Raw genomic sequence first — 18,281 nt, forward strand, 5'->3', positions numbered from 1 at the left:
GGGGGGAACAATAGTGAAGATGCAAGAGCGAGAGAGAGAGACAGCGAGAGTGGGAGGAGGGCAGGATGGCAGAAAAGAGAAATGGAATCTTTTGAAAGCACCTGAGGGCTTGTGTGAGATAATCTGTTTGCCTTTTACCCAAAGTCGCACTTTGTAGGGTGGAGGAAGGCGTATTGGTGTGTTTGTGCTGTTCAAACTTAACTGTTACTCAAGGATCCCTCTTTAAAAAACTCCTCCTTCAAGTGGGCCATGCAAATTTAGTCCCTCATATTTAGCCACCTCCATAACCTTGTTTCTGTGCCGTACTCGAGGCTCAGTTAGCCGGATGGCCGCACAAACTCGTGGTCTCTCATGGCACTGGCACGTTGCCAGGAACCAGCCCTAAAAATGTGATACTGTTACGCTGCTACGCTAGCCCTACACACCCTGGCTTCAAGAGCCGAGCTGCAAGGCTTGTTCTTACCACGTTGTTTGTGTTGACATTATGTGTGTGTGTGTGTGTGTGTGTGGTCTCTCTGCCAGGGGGAATGCCAAGTTCCCTCTCAACTCTTCTGGGTGGAATGTGGCATGGTAAGCAGGGGATTACTGTGGAGGGAACGAAACTAGTTACACTATACGTGCCATTTTAAAATCCAACAACAGATTGTGTGTGTTCTACTTTATCATTGATAATTATGTGTAGAATTTAGGGGGAATGCAAATTTAACTTATGCAGTCAACTTAAAATAGGGCTGCATGCGCACTTGACCATTTTACAACCCAGCCACAGGTGAAACCTGTAACTATGAGCAATGGTGATTTAAGAACCATCTTTATTTAGAGAGGCTCTGACCTTTAAAGCCTGAGAATGTCTCTCGTTTCCCTTCCTCCTTTTAACTGTGGCCATGGTGATAAGGGGACAATGTGTGTGTTTTGTGCGCGTCCACATGCGTGCATGGCTCGTGTGTGTGTGTGTGTGTTGGAGAACACTCTGTGTCAGTGTTATTTCCTCTTCCGTGCTAAACACTAACCAAATAAAGGTAATTGAATCACAGTGTGTCCACTTTGTGAGAGCGTGTGAGCGTGGGTGTGTGTTGACTCTTTGTGAATATGTTTGCAGAGCACTTAGCTGGGAAGCTTGAACTTGTTTTGGTAGTTATTTATAACCATTAAAAACTAGATTCATAATCTATTTACCATTGTATGTTATTATTTTTAGATGCTGCAAACCTCACACATTATTTATGTATTTATTTTCTGTTTTGAATTTCTTTTTGACCATGCATACAAAAATGCACAAAAATGGGTCTAGCAAGACATTATATGACAGCGACCTGGGGATCAGCTCACTCCTTTATCTGCGTCCTTCTCACTCTGGAATGTTAATGGTGGCTTTGTGATGGGTTTGGCCGTTCTGAGTGACTGACAGGCCGACTGGCAGCTCTCAAGAGTCAACTGAGAGCCTTCAGTGTTTTAAAAGAATGAGAGCTTTTTATTTCGTTTCATTTGAAGCAGTCTGCAAGGATAGATTAAGGTTTATTCTGTTTTCCATTGAATGGATATGCTTTTATCTGCAGCAAAATAACATTCTAATAGAAATAGAGCCTGAAAACGCTCATGGACATACAGTAATAAAAGCTTTAAGATACAATCAACCACTGATGGTAGTATTTTGTACGGCTGGCAATGACCTAAAATAGTTATTCTTTTGCAAATATGTTTAAAATGTTCACTAAGGGATGCATGCTTACCTTTTTATAAAAATTGCCTTAATGTCCCTCTTTCAAAAACATTCACACTGGTATTTTCTAATATCAGAACTGTTCTACAGGCATAACCGCAGGGCTGACGCTCAACAGCTGACGCTCAAAAGCTGAAGCTCAAAAGCTGAAGCTTGCTGTTATGATTATTCTAGGCCTGGAGGTGTCTTTTAGATGTAAGCAGTTATCTGTTAGAGCTTGCTGATATGCAACCACCACCAAACGTCTATGGAAAAACGTGAACTGAACAAAAAAATCTCATGCAGAAGAGGGAAGCATATGAGCAATTGATAGTAGCATGAAATGAGGGACGAAGCGATGATTTTTAAATGTAAGGCAAAACTTACAAAAGAATAAACCTTATTATTGGTTTCAGTGCAGTAAAATTAAAACATTAAAACATTATACAGTGATTAGTGTGTCTACTAACCCAGACAGACAGAAACTAGCTATCTGTCAGTGATGGTCAACATGCCTGAAGTAACAGCTGCTTTGCCATTGTTATTTCTTATAGGTTACCTATCCAAAGTGTTGAGAAACTACACAGAACAGGCCTGTGACGGAGACTTCCTGTCTGTTCGTTGCCCACCCCGCACCACCATCACTGTTCAATCAGCCTTCTATGGAAGGAGAGGCGCCCCAGACCCCCACCAGTGCCCTCAGACCTACCAGGCCCTCCTAAGTTCTTACAGCACTCGAGAGAATGACCGGTATTGTTCTGTGTCTACTGCATTACAGGTAATTAACAGAGTCACCAAGTTTTTTCAGAGAATGCAGCCCAATATATATACAGTATATTTTAATAGCTAATATTGTAATTTTAAGCTTTTAATCTCATCTTTACTGTTTTACCAGACTTAGATCTTGTCTTGTTCCTCCCCTTATTTGTACACTTTTCACAAATTATTGCTCCTGAGCTGTAAATCCTCAAGACAGTAAGTGTCCAGTAAAATGGTCAAATTGACCAAGGGTTAAATTTCAGAGGACCACAGATTATGTAATGCTTTGTGAGGAGGTTTTCCGGCAAATTACACTCTCTAAAGAGGAAGCAGGCCTGTATGTTCCCATGACACAAAGCGATTTCATGGGGTATTTGCCTTTGCATCCTCTCCTAAATTAGGATGCGGCTGGTTTAGGAGGCCTGCTTTGCAGCATCAATACAAACACACCCTGCATTCATTCAGTTGTTTGGTTTATTCTTAGTCGCCATGCCTTCTAGCATTGAGCGCCCTATGTTTCCATAAAGGACAGGACAACCGTGAATGCACAGACACAGAGAGTGCATTGTGCTGAAGTGAGAGAATGAGTGACTGCTGCACCACCCACAGTAGTACAACAAAGATTCCCATTAAGCCACCTGTTCACGATCCTTGTTTTGATAGTATGAAATTCTCAGTGTGCCCTAACAAGGGAGTCAAACAATGATTATTTTGATTATGGATTAATATAAAGATTTTGTTTTGGATTGTTCGATACCAGTCGTTGCCAATATGGCAACATGAACCAGGTTTAATCTTTACCATGTTCACCATTATAGTCTAGTTGTTTATATTAAACAACCATAATATAATATTTTAATCTAATATAATAATATAAAATAATGAATCACCTACTGTAACCTCAATAATAATCTATCCCTCACAGTTAGTCATCTGTTTTCCCTCATTCCTCCAGTGAATTGTGAAATGTTTTCACCTGGGTGACAGCCGTCTAAAAGATGATGAAACTAAAGAAGCACAATGATGCCAGCAACGAGTGGTGTGGAGCTTCCTGGAGTTTTCTTTCTCCCTTTTTTTTCCTCTTACCTGCTCCTCTCCACCACGTTCCCATGGCTGTAAGCAGCCTGTTTGAAGTGGTTTTAGGTTTGCCTGCTGCTGGTCTCACCATCGTTGACTTATTGTTCTCTCTCTAAACCTCTCTTTGGTCTTCTCCCGCTCTCCCTCACGCTTTCTCTTCTTTAGAAAATGCTGGACGAGTGCCAAGACAGAAGGAGCTGTCAAGTCCTTGTCAACAGCCGTGTGTTTGGGACAGACCAGTGTCCTGGCAGCAGCAAATACCTCATTGTGTGGTACAAATGCAGACCTAGTAAGTCCCTCATCACCTTGTTTTGTGACTGTAGCACCCTTCCTATGTGGAGACAGTTTTTTCTCTTTTCTCACACAACCTCCGCATCAGTCAGAAATTTAGCAAGGGCGATGTGAAACTGAGCAAAATCAATAGCTGTAGTAGCAGTAATGCAAGACACTAAGCTGGACAGAGCAGAATAGGGAAGCAATGTTAAATGGTTTGATTATTCTGTATCTAACGCTTTAAATGTAGTTTCTGTGTATTTTCGGAGTATTTACAGCACCAGGGCGATCATGTATTTGGAGCTGCACCCGTATTTATTGTAAACAGCAGCCTGTCAGCTTGTGCAACAGGGTGGCTCACTGAGATGTTTTTGTAGTTTCGGGATCGCGTAGGAACAAGCTGTTTATATGGCAACACTTTTTACTAGATTTAATGCAATGCGGTTTGTATTTTCAAAAACAGTGTACTCCTGTTTGTTTCTTATTTGACCGATCATCTAGCTTGGCCATAAATTCTGCGCTGAAATCAGCGTCACAGTGTCTGTGTGAGTGTTTCGTGCTTCTTTTATCCCTTTCCTTCCCTCTCCCTGTGAGCCAGGAAGCTAAGAGTATCACTCCAGAGGGGAGCCACAACAGTGCAGTAATCCCACCCAGATTGTAGTTTCCATTCATGGCCCTATTCTGAGCTGAGCTGAGCCTTGAGTTGTGCAGCAGTACACACTAGAGTGACCAGAAGTGAGCATTAATCCATGGATCTCCCTGCTCTCCGCACTATTTCTTCTCCACTGGACCCTGGGGCCAATCAGCAGCTCTTTGTTCACTGTCACTTAACCAATGACTTCTCAGGGAAAGGGAGAAAGGCCACATGGGGTGTTAGTGAGGTGCAACGGGCAGGTGTCACTGCCTCTGAAAGGAGAGGTGGATAGAAGCTAGAGGAAGTAGGGGGGGAGGCAATCTGTGCCAGAATGAATCTGTCGCCAAATGATACAACACACCAGTTCTGACTCCTTTTCTCTACTCGTTCCTTTATTTGCATTCCTGTTCCACTCCCCACATGGATGTAAAAGTGGCTGCTGTTGTGTTTTTATTTGCTGGCCAGTAGAGCTGCTCCAGCTGTCATAGGTCACTGCGGCTCGATGTGTGTGAGGAATGCCTCTGCATGGCTCTACACGTCTACTGAGCAACTCTACCGCTACCTGTTTTCTACCGAACGAAGCCCAGCCACTGTTTTCTGCGCTTCATTAAAGCTGCTCAGTTTTGATAAAAATCTAATTCACACATTTTTCACAGATTAAATGTTTATCTTTCCTTGTCAAACTAAATATTGTATATTGCTTTATGTAACATTATTATTATTAGTAGTATTTCTTTGTTTTTGTTGTTTGTAACATTTTGTGTCCTCTCTTTCCATATGTCCAGATGAGTATAAGAGTAAGGTGGTCTGTGAGGAGGAGAGGATGAGACTGAGCTGCAAACGGGGTATGCAGATCGCTGTTTACTCTGCCATGTTTGGACGAACTCAGCAGGGCACCCTGGAGTGTCCCCTGCACCACAGGAGAGCCCTGTCAGTAGGTGAGTCACCCGATTGCTCTAATTAATGAAACGTTTTGATATATGGAAACAAAGGCGTTAGCAAAGTAGGATGTTTAGTTCACCTACATACAAATGTTTTCTAGAACCATATTTACAGTTATTAAACTAAATTAGTAAGTAGTAACTACTGCCTCTTAGTTACTAAGAACTTGGAAAGAACTGTACACACAGACTTAGTGATGCTGCCTTAAATGGCTAGTGCAACAGTTTTGGCTCCTGGTCCTTCAGGACACTGTAGTACTAGATGCCAAAGCTGTTTAGTTAAATTCTGTGGAGTAGGTAGACAAAAGTCATAATAGTAATTACAGTAGTGTTGGAGGTTATTATCGCTCACTTGAGTCACAGCATCAGTTTTGATGTCAGTCAGAGATCAGCAGGGAAATGGGATTCCTTACAAGAAGATACAAGCTGGGAATGTAAATGAGTTCTGTTGGGGTTTTGAATGGTGTTAAAATGAGTTTCCTTGTACTGCAGAAAAATGCGGTTTTGAGATGTTCTTTTTGGCAAGACAGTTGTCTGAGCAAACACCATTACGCTTCCATCAGATGAATTAATTCAGGAGTCAAATGTGTCTGAACCACAAAGAGCACAACAAATGCTACTGGTGTCGTAACACCTGCTGAGTCTCTCCTTGATCATTTTTCTTTTCACGTGGGATATACTGTCTTGAGATGTTGTGTCTTTTTATGATTTGCTCTACATTGCCTGAAAGGCACTGAAATAAAAAACTCTGATCTGCCACACTAACGTTTGACATCACCTATTAAAACACATTTACTGAATGATAATGTAATTTTCAAAAACATATATTATTTCTTCACAGTTCTTCATGTTGTTTTGATATAAGATATATAAAACCAGCTGTCAGGGTCGGGTCACTACACACAAACGCACACACACACACACACACACACACACACACACACACAAAGCCAGGGGAATTGGGGTGGAATGTGGATCAGATGTCTCTGTCATCCAAAGCACAATTTGGCCCATAGAAAAGGGACAGTATTGAATTCCCTCCAAGTATGTATGTGTGTGTATCTGCATGTTTCAGTGCACAGGATATCCACATGTACTCTCACTCCTATTTAGGAGAATCTTAATGACTCTAAGCTTGGATCCATGACAAGTAAAACCATAGCTACTGTGGCGGTGACCCCATCCTCTTTCATTAGTTTCCCCTCAGTCTGTGCTGCCTTTGTTTTCTTAGCATATAGGAGGAAATGGACACTGTTTAGTGCTTGGAAATAAGTAGCCCGAGCAAGTGTAAGTGTCTGGTGTGTGTGTGTGTGTGTGTGCATGAGAGTGTGCTAGAAACAGCTTGCATAAAGCTGTGGAGGAAGATTACATTTGTCATGAGCCACAATTCCAATGACGAACTACAGACATGCCCTGCAGACATTTTTTTGTGTACCTGGATTTGCGTGTGTTGTCTTCTTTATGACAGAGGTGACAGGACGGGGTTGATGGACTGACACAGGCGTCAGCCACCAGGTATATAAAGAATGCTATTGTGTGAGTGTGTATGCATCTATGTGTGTGTGTGTGTGTGTGTGGTATTCTATACAGTACGTGCATTGAGGACTGCTTTGAAGCAACCTCAGCTAGTCCTCAGGAAGCAGGTAGGAGTAGCGCGTGAGACAGGATTGGCCTGATATCTGGTTTCAGACTCAGGATTAAATACAGTAGCTGAGTTCTTTAAGCACTGATGGAAAATGGGCTCTACTGTTACAGCAGTGCAAAGACCAGATTACAGCAGAAGAGACGTGTTTACTGTCCAGTCATCATGCAACCTGCTTTTCTGTCTATCACATTAAAGCACTGTCCTTTCACACAATCCAACAGTCTACAAACACCCACTCAGGCTGTTCCAGACAGTCTAGCAGTGCCCTAGTGGGATTTCCCCTGTCAGATCAGTCTTTGATGTGGCTCCCATGTCACCAGGAGCAGGAAGTAAGTGTGTCTTGAGTGGCAGGTCAGATACACACCGTTAATTATTTGTGAATGCTTTCCCCCCTCTCTTTGCCCTCCTGTCCATAATGATGCAGTGCCTTGCATGTGTGTGTGTAATTGTGGTTGTGTGTGTCTGAATAATCTTGGGCTTGGCACTCGCATTAAGTTTGTTTTGTACCTATTTTGACTTTATGTGTCCTTAAATGGGTGTTTGAATGTGCCAACAAGGCAGGTTAGAGTAATCACCTAAACCACATGGCCCTGGCAAGCTCATCACCGCCTGCGGTGTGGGATCAACATCTGAATTCACACAGCTGGCTGCACCTGCCCAGGTGAACTATGCCTAGTGTTAGGCAAATGTATTATAATATACAGCATCGAAGATTTGTCCATCTTTGTAAACTGGAGCTGGCCAAATAAAAAAAAAAAAGGCCTATAATCCATATTTAGCCTAGAAACTGAGGAGCTGTGGAGAACGGCTACAGTTGCCTGTCGAATGCAAAAGCCTTAGAAGTGCGGAGCAGACAAAAACAAGTGCATATACGGGAATGTGCGAACAAAAGTACGACCTCTTTGATCTCATGTTTGGAAGTGGTGGTGGTTTTGGGGTAGGGTGGGAGTGGTTGGACAGGTCTTGGCGGAGATGGAGGATCCTCAAAGCAAAGGGGCCTGTATCAGCCCTCCTCTTTCATTTACCCCATTACCGTCACACACACCTCTTGACATCTTAATAGCCCCCCTATGCATGGCATGCAGGGTCTCAGACTTTTTTGAAGGCCACTGTGCTTTCACTTTTGAGTATGTGCTTCATGGAAGGCCCTGGGTAAGATTTCTTTAAACTGTTGGTCTTGATCATCACAGTGGCTTTTTAAAGTAGAGCATGCACAGCTGCAACTCAGATTTAACACATGGCTTTTAAAAGCCTGTTCCAGTTTGTTGCTTCACTGTAACTGTATCTGCATTTCTCCCTGACTATGATTCATTCAGAGTGGATACGTACAGTAGAAGAGTTTCCATGTCATTTTGCTGTTTGCAGATAAAAAGGACAGTTGTGATTGATACCTATGAAGCATGACTTATATTTCAGTCATTTTATCTTTAAAAAACATCCTTAAAATAACATCACAGTGTGTGTGTTTTCTGTGATAAGAGGTTCACGAAGAGTGTCGGACAAAAGGGTATTATTGATTAAAATTCAGGTGTTTAAATATACAGTAGGAAGTAACACGTCAGTGATAACATACATCTGCAGTTTAACCAAGTGCCTCTGGCTCAGGGAATAATCTGCCGTCATCTTTCAAACACAGCTGAAGAAACTCTGCATGTTTATGTACATTTATGCACACACACACACACACAGATACATTTGTCTATGCAATGGTGTAAACTAGATCTAACCATTTACTGTAAACGTGCATGGGAGAGCTGTCTCAAATTCATTAATGGCATTCACAGAAAGCACTTGGCGTGTGCAGATCCTTTCACCCTGTTAGAGCATCTAAAAGTTAGTCACTTTTCTATTGTACAAATACTTTTAGTCCCACAACAATGACTTAAGCCTCCCTATCAAGTGATACGTATTATAGGTGAGTCAGACTGGGAGATGAGATGAGCACTTTTGACAAGTTTGTCCGCCCATTGTGTTGGAAATTCCAGGAAAGGTGTGCGTGGGTGGAAAACCTGGAAGATTGTTATGGAACTTTCTGGTAAAGGCTGCTGTTTTTGTATGTGTCTGCATGTGAATGTGTGTGTTTGGGAAGGAGAATGAATGTACAGGCAAACACACAAGTGCTATTCTGTACTGTAAATCCCAAAGATTTTACATTTTTATGTGATCCAAGGCTGATGCTGGTTCAACGTGGCGGAAAGTTAAATGTACAACGGATGACTGATGTGACAAAAGGTGCTGCGCCGCATAGAGGTGCTGCTGGTGCAGGGCAGCATATCACCACACAAGCAAACACCCTTACACTGACATCAGAACAAAGTGTAGGTCATAAACGTTAGACGATTTAATAAGAACATACTGGACATCTGCCGTGTTTTCTCATTTGTGGCTCTCTGTATGTGACCTCGTTGTTTCCTGCTGTGATCAGTCATGAGTGAGAATAAGTGCGTGTGCTTGTCCAGGAAACTCCTCCCTTTCCTCAGCCACTGCATCTCTTGACTGTGGACCTTCTCTTCTGAACCACAGGCCTGTCCTTGTTGGGCGTGTTGTGGAGAAAGAGGTTGGTGCACAGGCTTGGAGGTGGCTGAGGGTAAAGGTTAGAGGTAACATGGGTCATTCATCCCCTGTAAGTGTGCATGTGTGTATGATTTTCCACACTTGCCCGTGTGTGTTAAAGGTGCCATTGAAAGCCAGATTCATGCTCTTTAAACCTATAATACTGCATGCATTTGTATCTGATTATGTGTGCGCAAACAAGCACATAGAGCTAGTGGCCAAAGAATAAATGTGTGTGTCTCTCCTCTTGTCTCCAAACCCCCCTCCCCCTGCATCACCCGCTCCACCGTGGGCCCCCTACTCAACTTATCACGCCGTCAGAGAATCGAAGCTGCAGCTAATGGGCGGGGTGTCTGTCGGTAGACTAGCTTGTCAGAAAGGAACATTTTAAGCATTGCACACTGACTCAAACGAGCCCTCTGGGAAGGAAAAGAGAGACGCAGAGCAAATTAAAGTGCAGCACAGAGACCAGGAGGTCATTGGACTGCAGCACCTACACATAGACACAAAAATAGATGAACACTAGGACGCACATGCAAAGATTAATCTCTCCAGTAGCAGTTGTGGTAAATAAATAGAAGAATATGTAAGTAATCATTATCTGTAACTATAGTGAACAAAGTAAAAGTATGTGAACCTATTGGAATGTATGGTTTTTTGTATGAATCAATAATTAAAACATGTGATCTGATCTTCATCAGGTTATTTCAGGTTTTTATGGTTGTTTTCAATAAAGACAAAAAGATCATAATTATTTTAGGATCATTATATTTGTTAAAACTCTTGTCATAGATGGAGATCAGATCACATTTTATGACAAATGCAGAAAACCACGAAACTCCAAAAGGTTCATATACTTTTTCTTGCCACTGTTGTTTTCTGGAATCACTCGAGGCTGATTTTTTAAATTACAGATGAAGTTACACATTCAGTCGCCTCCTCGATCCACACGTGCTTTAAACAACAGTGGGAACTCACTAGTTATCTAGTTACACTCCCTGGTTCCCACAGGCTTCCACCTCTCTGCATCCTGGTTGGGCATTCCAGCGTGTCAGCTCCAGCTGGGGGTGTCCGGTTGCCCCTCAAACCGCATCTAAACGAACAGACACAAATTTAAGTTGACATTCTTAAGAAGCTTAATGCAATGAGGGCTTTGATCTGGACTTTTTTTTCTAACACATATTAACCTAGAACAAGGTGTGTTCTCTGGCTTTTAAAAAAGGCAGCATCACACAGTTATGGACGATTAAGATAATTCTCAGTATTGACACTGTGCACGACCACTGCATTGCCCCTTTTCACTTCCCGACTTTTACCCTTTATTTACCCTTTGACCTGTGCTATAATTTGTTGTGGCCTTTTGACGTGTGAACCAAGTCTTAAACAGCCTGTTGCACCTTTTTGTGAGTTCTCTGTCTCTGTCTGGAGCACACCAGACCAGTCAGTGTCCACTTTCAAAGGTTCCCCTCATTGTGTTGTTATTTAGGGGTGAGACGGGCCATGTGGAACCCCGTCTCATTCACAGTCCCACAAGACTCAGCAGGAGATTCTTTATTAGCCCCTCTCACACCTCTGTCTGTAGTGTCACTAAACTGATTCCACTTTCAACATTGATTTTGAAAGCTTATGATATTAAAAAGTTAGAAAGGATGTCCTCTACAAGGGTCTGAAAAGATGTCATGGGACTTTTCTCTATTTTCTCACTATTTTCTGTTATTGGTAATACCAAATTTATCAGTGGAATAAGCCTTTAGTAGAAAAAATAAGCTGTAGTTATGGCCTATGTTGAAATAAAAATAGCTAAAAAGTGTGCAGGCACAGGGTATTATTTTCTACAGTGCCATTATAAAGGTGAGAGGGGAAGTGGGGGCAGAATAACGAAAGAGAGGAGCCTCATTTATCCATCCACTCTCCCAAGAGGCTTACTGCTGCAGAGGAGAGGCTCTGGAGGAGGTGGTTAGCGATGATTTATGAGAGTCTGGTCTCCATACAAACACCGTCCCCCAAAACACACACACACACACACACGTTGGATCAGGTATCCCTTTAGACAATATGAGACCCCTTTATGTTTTTTTTTTTTTTTATTGTGTGTCTGATGTGAACATGGCTCCTCCACAAAAGCCTTTAAAGGAAGGAGTGTGTGTCTTTTTTCACTCTTCAGTATATGTGTTCATACTTCACCACTGGGATGATTTGCAGTGCTGTGTTGAACACGAAACGCACCTGACGTTTGCCAGTCACTCCACAATGCCACTGGGAAAAAGATTTGTAGATTGGTGAAACTAAGGCTGAACTTTGGCTGATGAACTGCTGGCAGGAAAAAAAGGAATGAAAACAGAAAAAAACATCTAAACAGTGAAGGATGGTGGAGGGACGATGGCTCCTTTGCTGCCTCTGGACAGCTGGCTAATTTGGAGGAAAAAATAAATTCCCAAGTTTATGGAGGGATCCAACAGATTAATGCCAGGGTGGCTGTTGCAAGCTCAGTAGAATCTGGGTGAATTCAATTTAATGAATCTTAAATATGAATATATACCTTATGTAGAATTAAATTCTATTCCTTTCAAACACTGGGCAACTTGGAAGTAGCTTGTTGTTATACATTTTAATTGCTTTATAAATGAATTATAAATGTTATAAAAACAAACAAGTATTGTGACATAATCCAAAGCTTGTATCTTTGTTTAATATTTTATATTGATAGGAACATTGGTAACACATTTTGCTAGCGTTGGAGACAGTACACATTTTACTGTAACTCATTTATTTTATGTATTAACAATAAACCAGGACATGATACAGCAGTTACATAGTTGGTTTATAGGAAGTTGTTCATTGACAAATGCTTTTCTTTGGAAAAAAGATTATTGACAGAACAGACTTTCTGATAAATATTAATTTGAGTGTCTGGTTCTCCCTCCTCTCTGTCAGACTGCCAGTCGCCTGTGGCCCTGCAGGTTCTGACTGCGCGCTGTCAGGGCAAGAAGAGCTGTCTGGTTCGAGCCTCCACCCGAGACTTTGGAGATCCATGCTACTCTGGCACCAGGAAGTACCTCAGTGTCATCTACACCTGTGGTGAGTCTCTAAGTACCTTTATAGAGGGTTAATTTTTCTGCCACAAGGGGGCGCTGCTCACTTAGTTCTCAACTTGCTTGGAGTTTTTGGTTTAGATGTTTTATCCAATTCACTTATTAGACTGTAGATGTTTCTGAAGGACTGTTTATTGTTTGTTTAAGGTGGAGTTTGGAGCATCAAATCAATCAAAATGAAATTGAAAAAAATAATCTGGCATTGTGTTTTTTGTTCCGACTTAATGTCTGTACACATGAAAGAGAATGATGGGCTCCCTTTGTATCTGTTCTCCACCCCTGGGCTAATCCTGAGCTGTCAAAACTGTAATTCATTAACCATACACTTGGAGACACACACTTAAATGAGCACACACGCTTCCAGCACCAGGAATGGATCAATCAGCACCATTGTCTGGAGCCTCTGAAATCCATCACGGGCATGTAGATCCAGATCCAGACTCAGACTGTTATGTTTGGCATTTCAATCTGATTTTCGAATTCTGATTTTGAGGAATGCATTTATGAGATTTATGTGTCTACAATGAGCTTGAGAATCACTGTTATGAGCTCCTTAGGACTGTAAATTCTGAAAAATGGAGGCATTGTTTGTCAATATTTGATTGATTGACTTGAATCCACACGGGATATGAATCAGAGTTTATGGCTTGCTTGTTGTTTGGTTTTGAAGATTTCGCCAAACGAATGCTGTGTGACTGTCAGATCCAAGAATCCATCCATCCTTTATCTCAGCAACAACTGGCCAGCACAGGCTAGGATACACAAACAATAAAAAACAAATACAATGCGCAGGCTGTTCGGCCATTTTTATGGAGTCGGTTGCCTTCAATCTCTGTCTGACCTCCCTTATCTGTCTCTGATAACGCTATGTGCTCTCCTAACAGCTCCGAGTGTTTGTGAGGAAGGGGCAGGGCAAGGATGTGGGTTGGTGTAAATGTTCAACAGATAGGAGGGGGTAGATGGTGGGTTTTCTGGGCTGTGGTGAAAGTTGAGAGTTTTGAACATGAGTATATTGGTCTAGCTGATGCAGACGTGAAGTCACTGGTCGCTGCAGGCTCCAGCAAAAGTGGTAATTTTAGGGGATTCTGTTTCATTGAGTGTGTGTTGGAATGACCCCATTTGTGTCAGAGTTAGAGATTGAGGATGTTTGTCTAGACATAAGTAGTAGTATTTATTTGCATGTATGTAATGTTTTCCAGCTGAAATTGGAAACGTCTTACACAAAGTGATAGAACAAGAAATATCAATATCTTTTGATGGATGTTTTATGGTAATTTTATGGATTTTCATAAAAGTGTGTGTGTGTTAGTGTGATAGTTTCATTTTCTTACTCTTTACAGAATATACAAATGATAAAACAACGTTCCATTCACTAATTAAGAAGAGAGGGTTATTTTATGCTCACTGGAAAATTATATTTTATTGAATTTGCCACCTCGCTACACTAATAAATGTTTTACCTAACTATCTTTTTACTGTGCTGTGATGACCTCCTGTATGTGCTATTTTAGACTCAGCCGGTCAAAAAAAGGGGACATTAGTGTGTGTATAAGTTAATTGTACACACATGCACAGGCATAAGTGCATGTTTGATTCACAGAATGGTTTTGCTATCGGCCTCAGCTTGCCTGTGATTTATAAAGCCATCAACCATCCGAGCTCCAGCTTCTTCCCCACACAGCCCCAGGGGGGGAACTCACTCTTTAGCAATAACACAGCAGCAAATGGCCTGGAACCTGCCATCAGTCTCCCAGCACATCACACACACCGGGCACAACTGCCACTGTCAGGCTTCATTAACATCCAGTCCCCCAAGGAGGAAGTCCCCATGGTGTGTTGGCAAAAAAAGAAAAAGTCATCACAGATTAATTGCACATATTAAGCATTTCAGTGCTTGAAGATGAAGGTATATACAGTACAGTGCATTTGTAGCAATAGGTTCTGTCTTGCAGGTTATTCAAAGGGTATACTTGGAATTGTTTACCCTCAGTGCAATTGTTGGAGATTGATGAATGAGTGTGCTCGGGGCACTTTCTTCAAAAAGCATAGTTCCCAGCATGGCCCCCTTTGAAGTTTCTTTCTTGTAATATTGCGCCGGTTACTTTGCCAGGCTTTGCCCTAAGACTTTTGAAACTGTTCAGAGGAAAAATCTGCCTCTTTTGAACATGCATCGATCTGTTTGTTTTAATGTAAGTATGTTTTTGGCTGATATCGTTTTGGTCATGTGTTGGTACAGGGAGATTAGAGCGAGGGTCCTATTTATACAGCTTGCTCAACCAGACCAGACAACCTGTCCCATTTCTGTATGTGTGTATCTCGGTACCATGATTGGAAAGGAATAGACCTGATTTTGGAGACTGTTGTGCATGTGGTGGTGACCATAACAATCGTTTCAGGGAAGCTAACAACACATTTTTAGTAATAAGTTGATTTTTAAATTTCCAATAGGCTACTTTATTAAATTGCCAAAAGCTGTTTACCATTCTATCATCTCCATCCTATCAGCATGTCAGTCTTTGGCTGTTGGTGTAATGAAATGATCCGTGTCATTCCCCTGTCATGGATTATCTCCAACAAGACACGCAGCCACTTTTAAACCAGAAAATCCTTTTAGGGGTGATTAAAGCATATGGAAAGCCTAATGAACAGGTCTAATTGCCGAGGAGGAAACTGATTAATTGTGGCATTTAGCTGGTTAACATGGGATCTGGCCTTAGAGCTGTTGGGGGCTTGGGGCAACAAGCTGCTTGGTTCATTTTGGTGAAGTCTTCCCTTAGAAAACCAAAATGCAGGGACTGACTGAGGTTTGGTAACTGGACTGTGCTTGTGGTGTTTTTAATGGACATAGTCCGACTAGTGGAGTCTGTGGTGGCCTACACATGGCTTGGGGAGAGGAGGTGGCTGATTTAGATGTAATATGGGGAAATAGAGGAAGATAAAAATGTAATTCAGAACTTGAGGGTTTGAATTATCCCAGTTGGTTATGCAGATGTACACATGGACGCATATACACAAATATTGCAAAGATACTTGAGGTAGACATTTGACCACTGTGAGCCACACACTTCGCCAGCTGCCCAGCACACATTCATGTCTTGTCAGCAGAGGAGACTGTGGGGAAGATGTTTATTTTGGCCCATTCGGTGTGGAGCAGCAGCGAGGCGGCCAGTAGCTGCTTCTGGGCCCCATCATTACTCCTTATACAGTTGATTCTATAATGACTGAACCAGAGGAATCTCTGACATCTATACTGTGTGTAGTGAAGCAAACGAACACTAATAAACAAATAAGCATAGTTTTGCTGCTTGTAATTTGTAACACACTTGGCATGTAGTCCAGTTTAAAAGAATGATTCAATATATTTATATTTTCAAAGTACAGTAGTTTTCTACTGCCCTATTACAAAAAGGAGTTCAAGCCTTTAACATCAAATGCTGCACATTAGTTTATTTATCTTAAATAATAATAAAAATGTATGTCTTGCTTGTCTTTGCTGAAAATAAGATCAGTTTTTCTCCACATTTCCTCGAAAACAATATTGGCATTATTTCACAGTGACTATTCTAACAAGCAGTGATTCTATTATCGTCATGTGTGAAGAGGCCTTTAGCAAACAGCTGCAAACAGACTGAAGGGGAATCATTTAAGTCAATGAACTGTGTGTGTTTGGCTCTCTCGATGCCATGTAAAGTGTGAGACTATAATACCTTACAGCTGTAAAGTTGAAAAGAAACAAAGAATTATTTACTGTAAGTATGTTTTGACCTGAGTGCTCTTCCAAAGCGGGTGTGGTTTACTAGAACAGGCCAAATTCAAGTGCCCCGAGTAGAGGATCAATCACAGGACACAGTGAATTCATTTAACCCTCAAATACTTCAGTGCTAACATCAGAAGATTCTGGCACTCATTTAATAATTTCTCAGTACAGTGTGGAAGATCAAAACAAACTAAGAACCTGACAGAGGTGTTTTAAAAATCAGTCTTTGACCCAAACGTGAACCGTAGTTTGTCTAATTCTACTGAGTGGAGACACAGTCAGAAAGGAATGAAGTGGCAACCCCGTAACACAAACCTGACTCGGCAGAGTATATGGATAAACAGCCTCAGCTGGCGCAGTCAGGACCACTGCTGTGAGAAAACACACAGCACGTGACCTCCGCTGACCTAAGCGAGTGTGTGTTGCTTTAATAGTAGTTGGAATCGTTTTGCCAGTGCCCATAAAAGGCACTGAGTGTGATTGGTGAAACATCATCCCTGCATCATAATGACTTGAATATTTTTGCTTTTGATTTTGTTTCAGTCTTCACTTTACTGCACTCAGTATGTTAGTAAAGCCAGTTTACACTGTGGTGTCTGAAACAGGATGAGGAACATGAAGGGAGTTGTTGGCTTTGGTGATTTGCTGATACCATGAGTTGTGTGTTTGTGTATTGCCAGCATGTTCAGTCAGCTGATGACTGACTTACCTCATAAGGTATCTGCCGGCTGTTTGGTGCATCATATACTGAACATAAACACAGATTATATCACACCTTTTCCGTATTAAAGTTTTCTTACCTTTAAACACCCTTAGTATACTGAATGTGGTGTGGTTATACATTAATCACACCACAGAACTGCAAAGTTAATCAGATTAAAGTGACTCCTGAACCGAATGGATTTGAAAAACACACATTGGACTCACTGCATTGCTTTCTGCTTTTCCTTAATCCGTCTTCTTCACTTTGCCTTATTTTCCTTCTGTCCACCATTTCCGACAGCCATAGCCTAGAGGTTAGAGCTGCAAGTTGACTGCTTCACATTAATTACTCTCTCTCTCTCGGGGAATATGAATTTTCACTTTGGGAGTAATTGGCTTATGCAGACAGAAGTTTAAGTGTTATCAAAACATGGCTTTTTTGCTACTGAAGTTGTATTGGTTAGAGTAGAATCCGCTTTTTATTTTAGAGAAATAATCAAAATTCCTTCTTAATTTCACACAAATTTAGAAGCTACAAATGCTCATCGGTTAATTCTACCTGTTAGTATAAATCTTCCACTGTGTACAAGGCTTTGTATATTATCAGTGTATCCATAACTAATACAAGTTAAAGAGCATTCTCAGAAAGTGGTCCCAGGCCTTAAAAAAAAGTCTCCTAAATGAAAACAGACAAAAGAATGGCAAAGCGGAAACTAGACTAGTGTGCTGCAGCCAGGCGCTTTGATTCCTCTATCTGCAGACTGCTTAGTAAACATGGTGAGGAAGCAGTAACAGGGGCCTGCAGAGATAAAGACAGATAGCACAGGTGACTGCATAAGCTTGATAGGATATGGGCCAGCTTAGCACGCCAGGTATGATTAACTCAATTGCAGCCTTTGAAGTAGTTGTCATAATATGCATCATCATCTGACTACCAAAACACAAGGCAAACATATGTCGTGTTTCTGTGTTGTACATGTCATTAATTCAGTCTATGAACTATGAACATTTTTCCATTTCAAGGTTATTTAAACTATTTATACACGCATGAGTTCTGAACACTTCTTTTGTAGTTTTTAAATTATAAAAACTATTTTTACTGTTGGTTTTATTCTATGGTGGGAGTACCCACTGTAGTGTGTGCTATCT

General features: G+C 41.5%; 1 protein-coding gene across 2 annotated transcripts in view; it reads left to right on the forward strand.

Moving 5' to 3' along the window:
- The window catches only part of LOC113149361 (protein eva-1 homolog A), a 52,556-nt gene that overhangs the window by 11,729 nt on the left and 22,546 nt on the right, over nt 1-18,281 (forward strand). The window contains exons 2-5 of one of the 2 annotated variants that reach the window (XM_026341448.1): nt 2,254-2,477; nt 3,701-3,824; nt 5,228-5,380; nt 12,516-12,659. In XM_026341448.1, the coding sequence (XP_026197233.1) occupies nt 2,254-2,477; nt 3,701-3,824; nt 5,228-5,380; nt 12,516-12,659 (645 nt within the window). Of the gene's footprint in view, nt 1-2,253; nt 2,478-3,552; nt 3,574-3,700; nt 3,825-5,227; nt 5,381-12,515; nt 12,660-18,281 lie in introns of those variants that run through there. The other variant, XM_026341449.1, reaches the window with a different exon arrangement.

The sequence above is a fragment of the Anabas testudineus genome, chromosome 24, assembly GCF_900324465.2.
Source record: "Anabas testudineus chromosome 24, fAnaTes1.2, whole genome shotgun sequence".
NCBI lineage: Eukaryota > Metazoa > Chordata > Actinopteri > Anabantiformes > Anabantidae > Anabas > Anabas testudineus.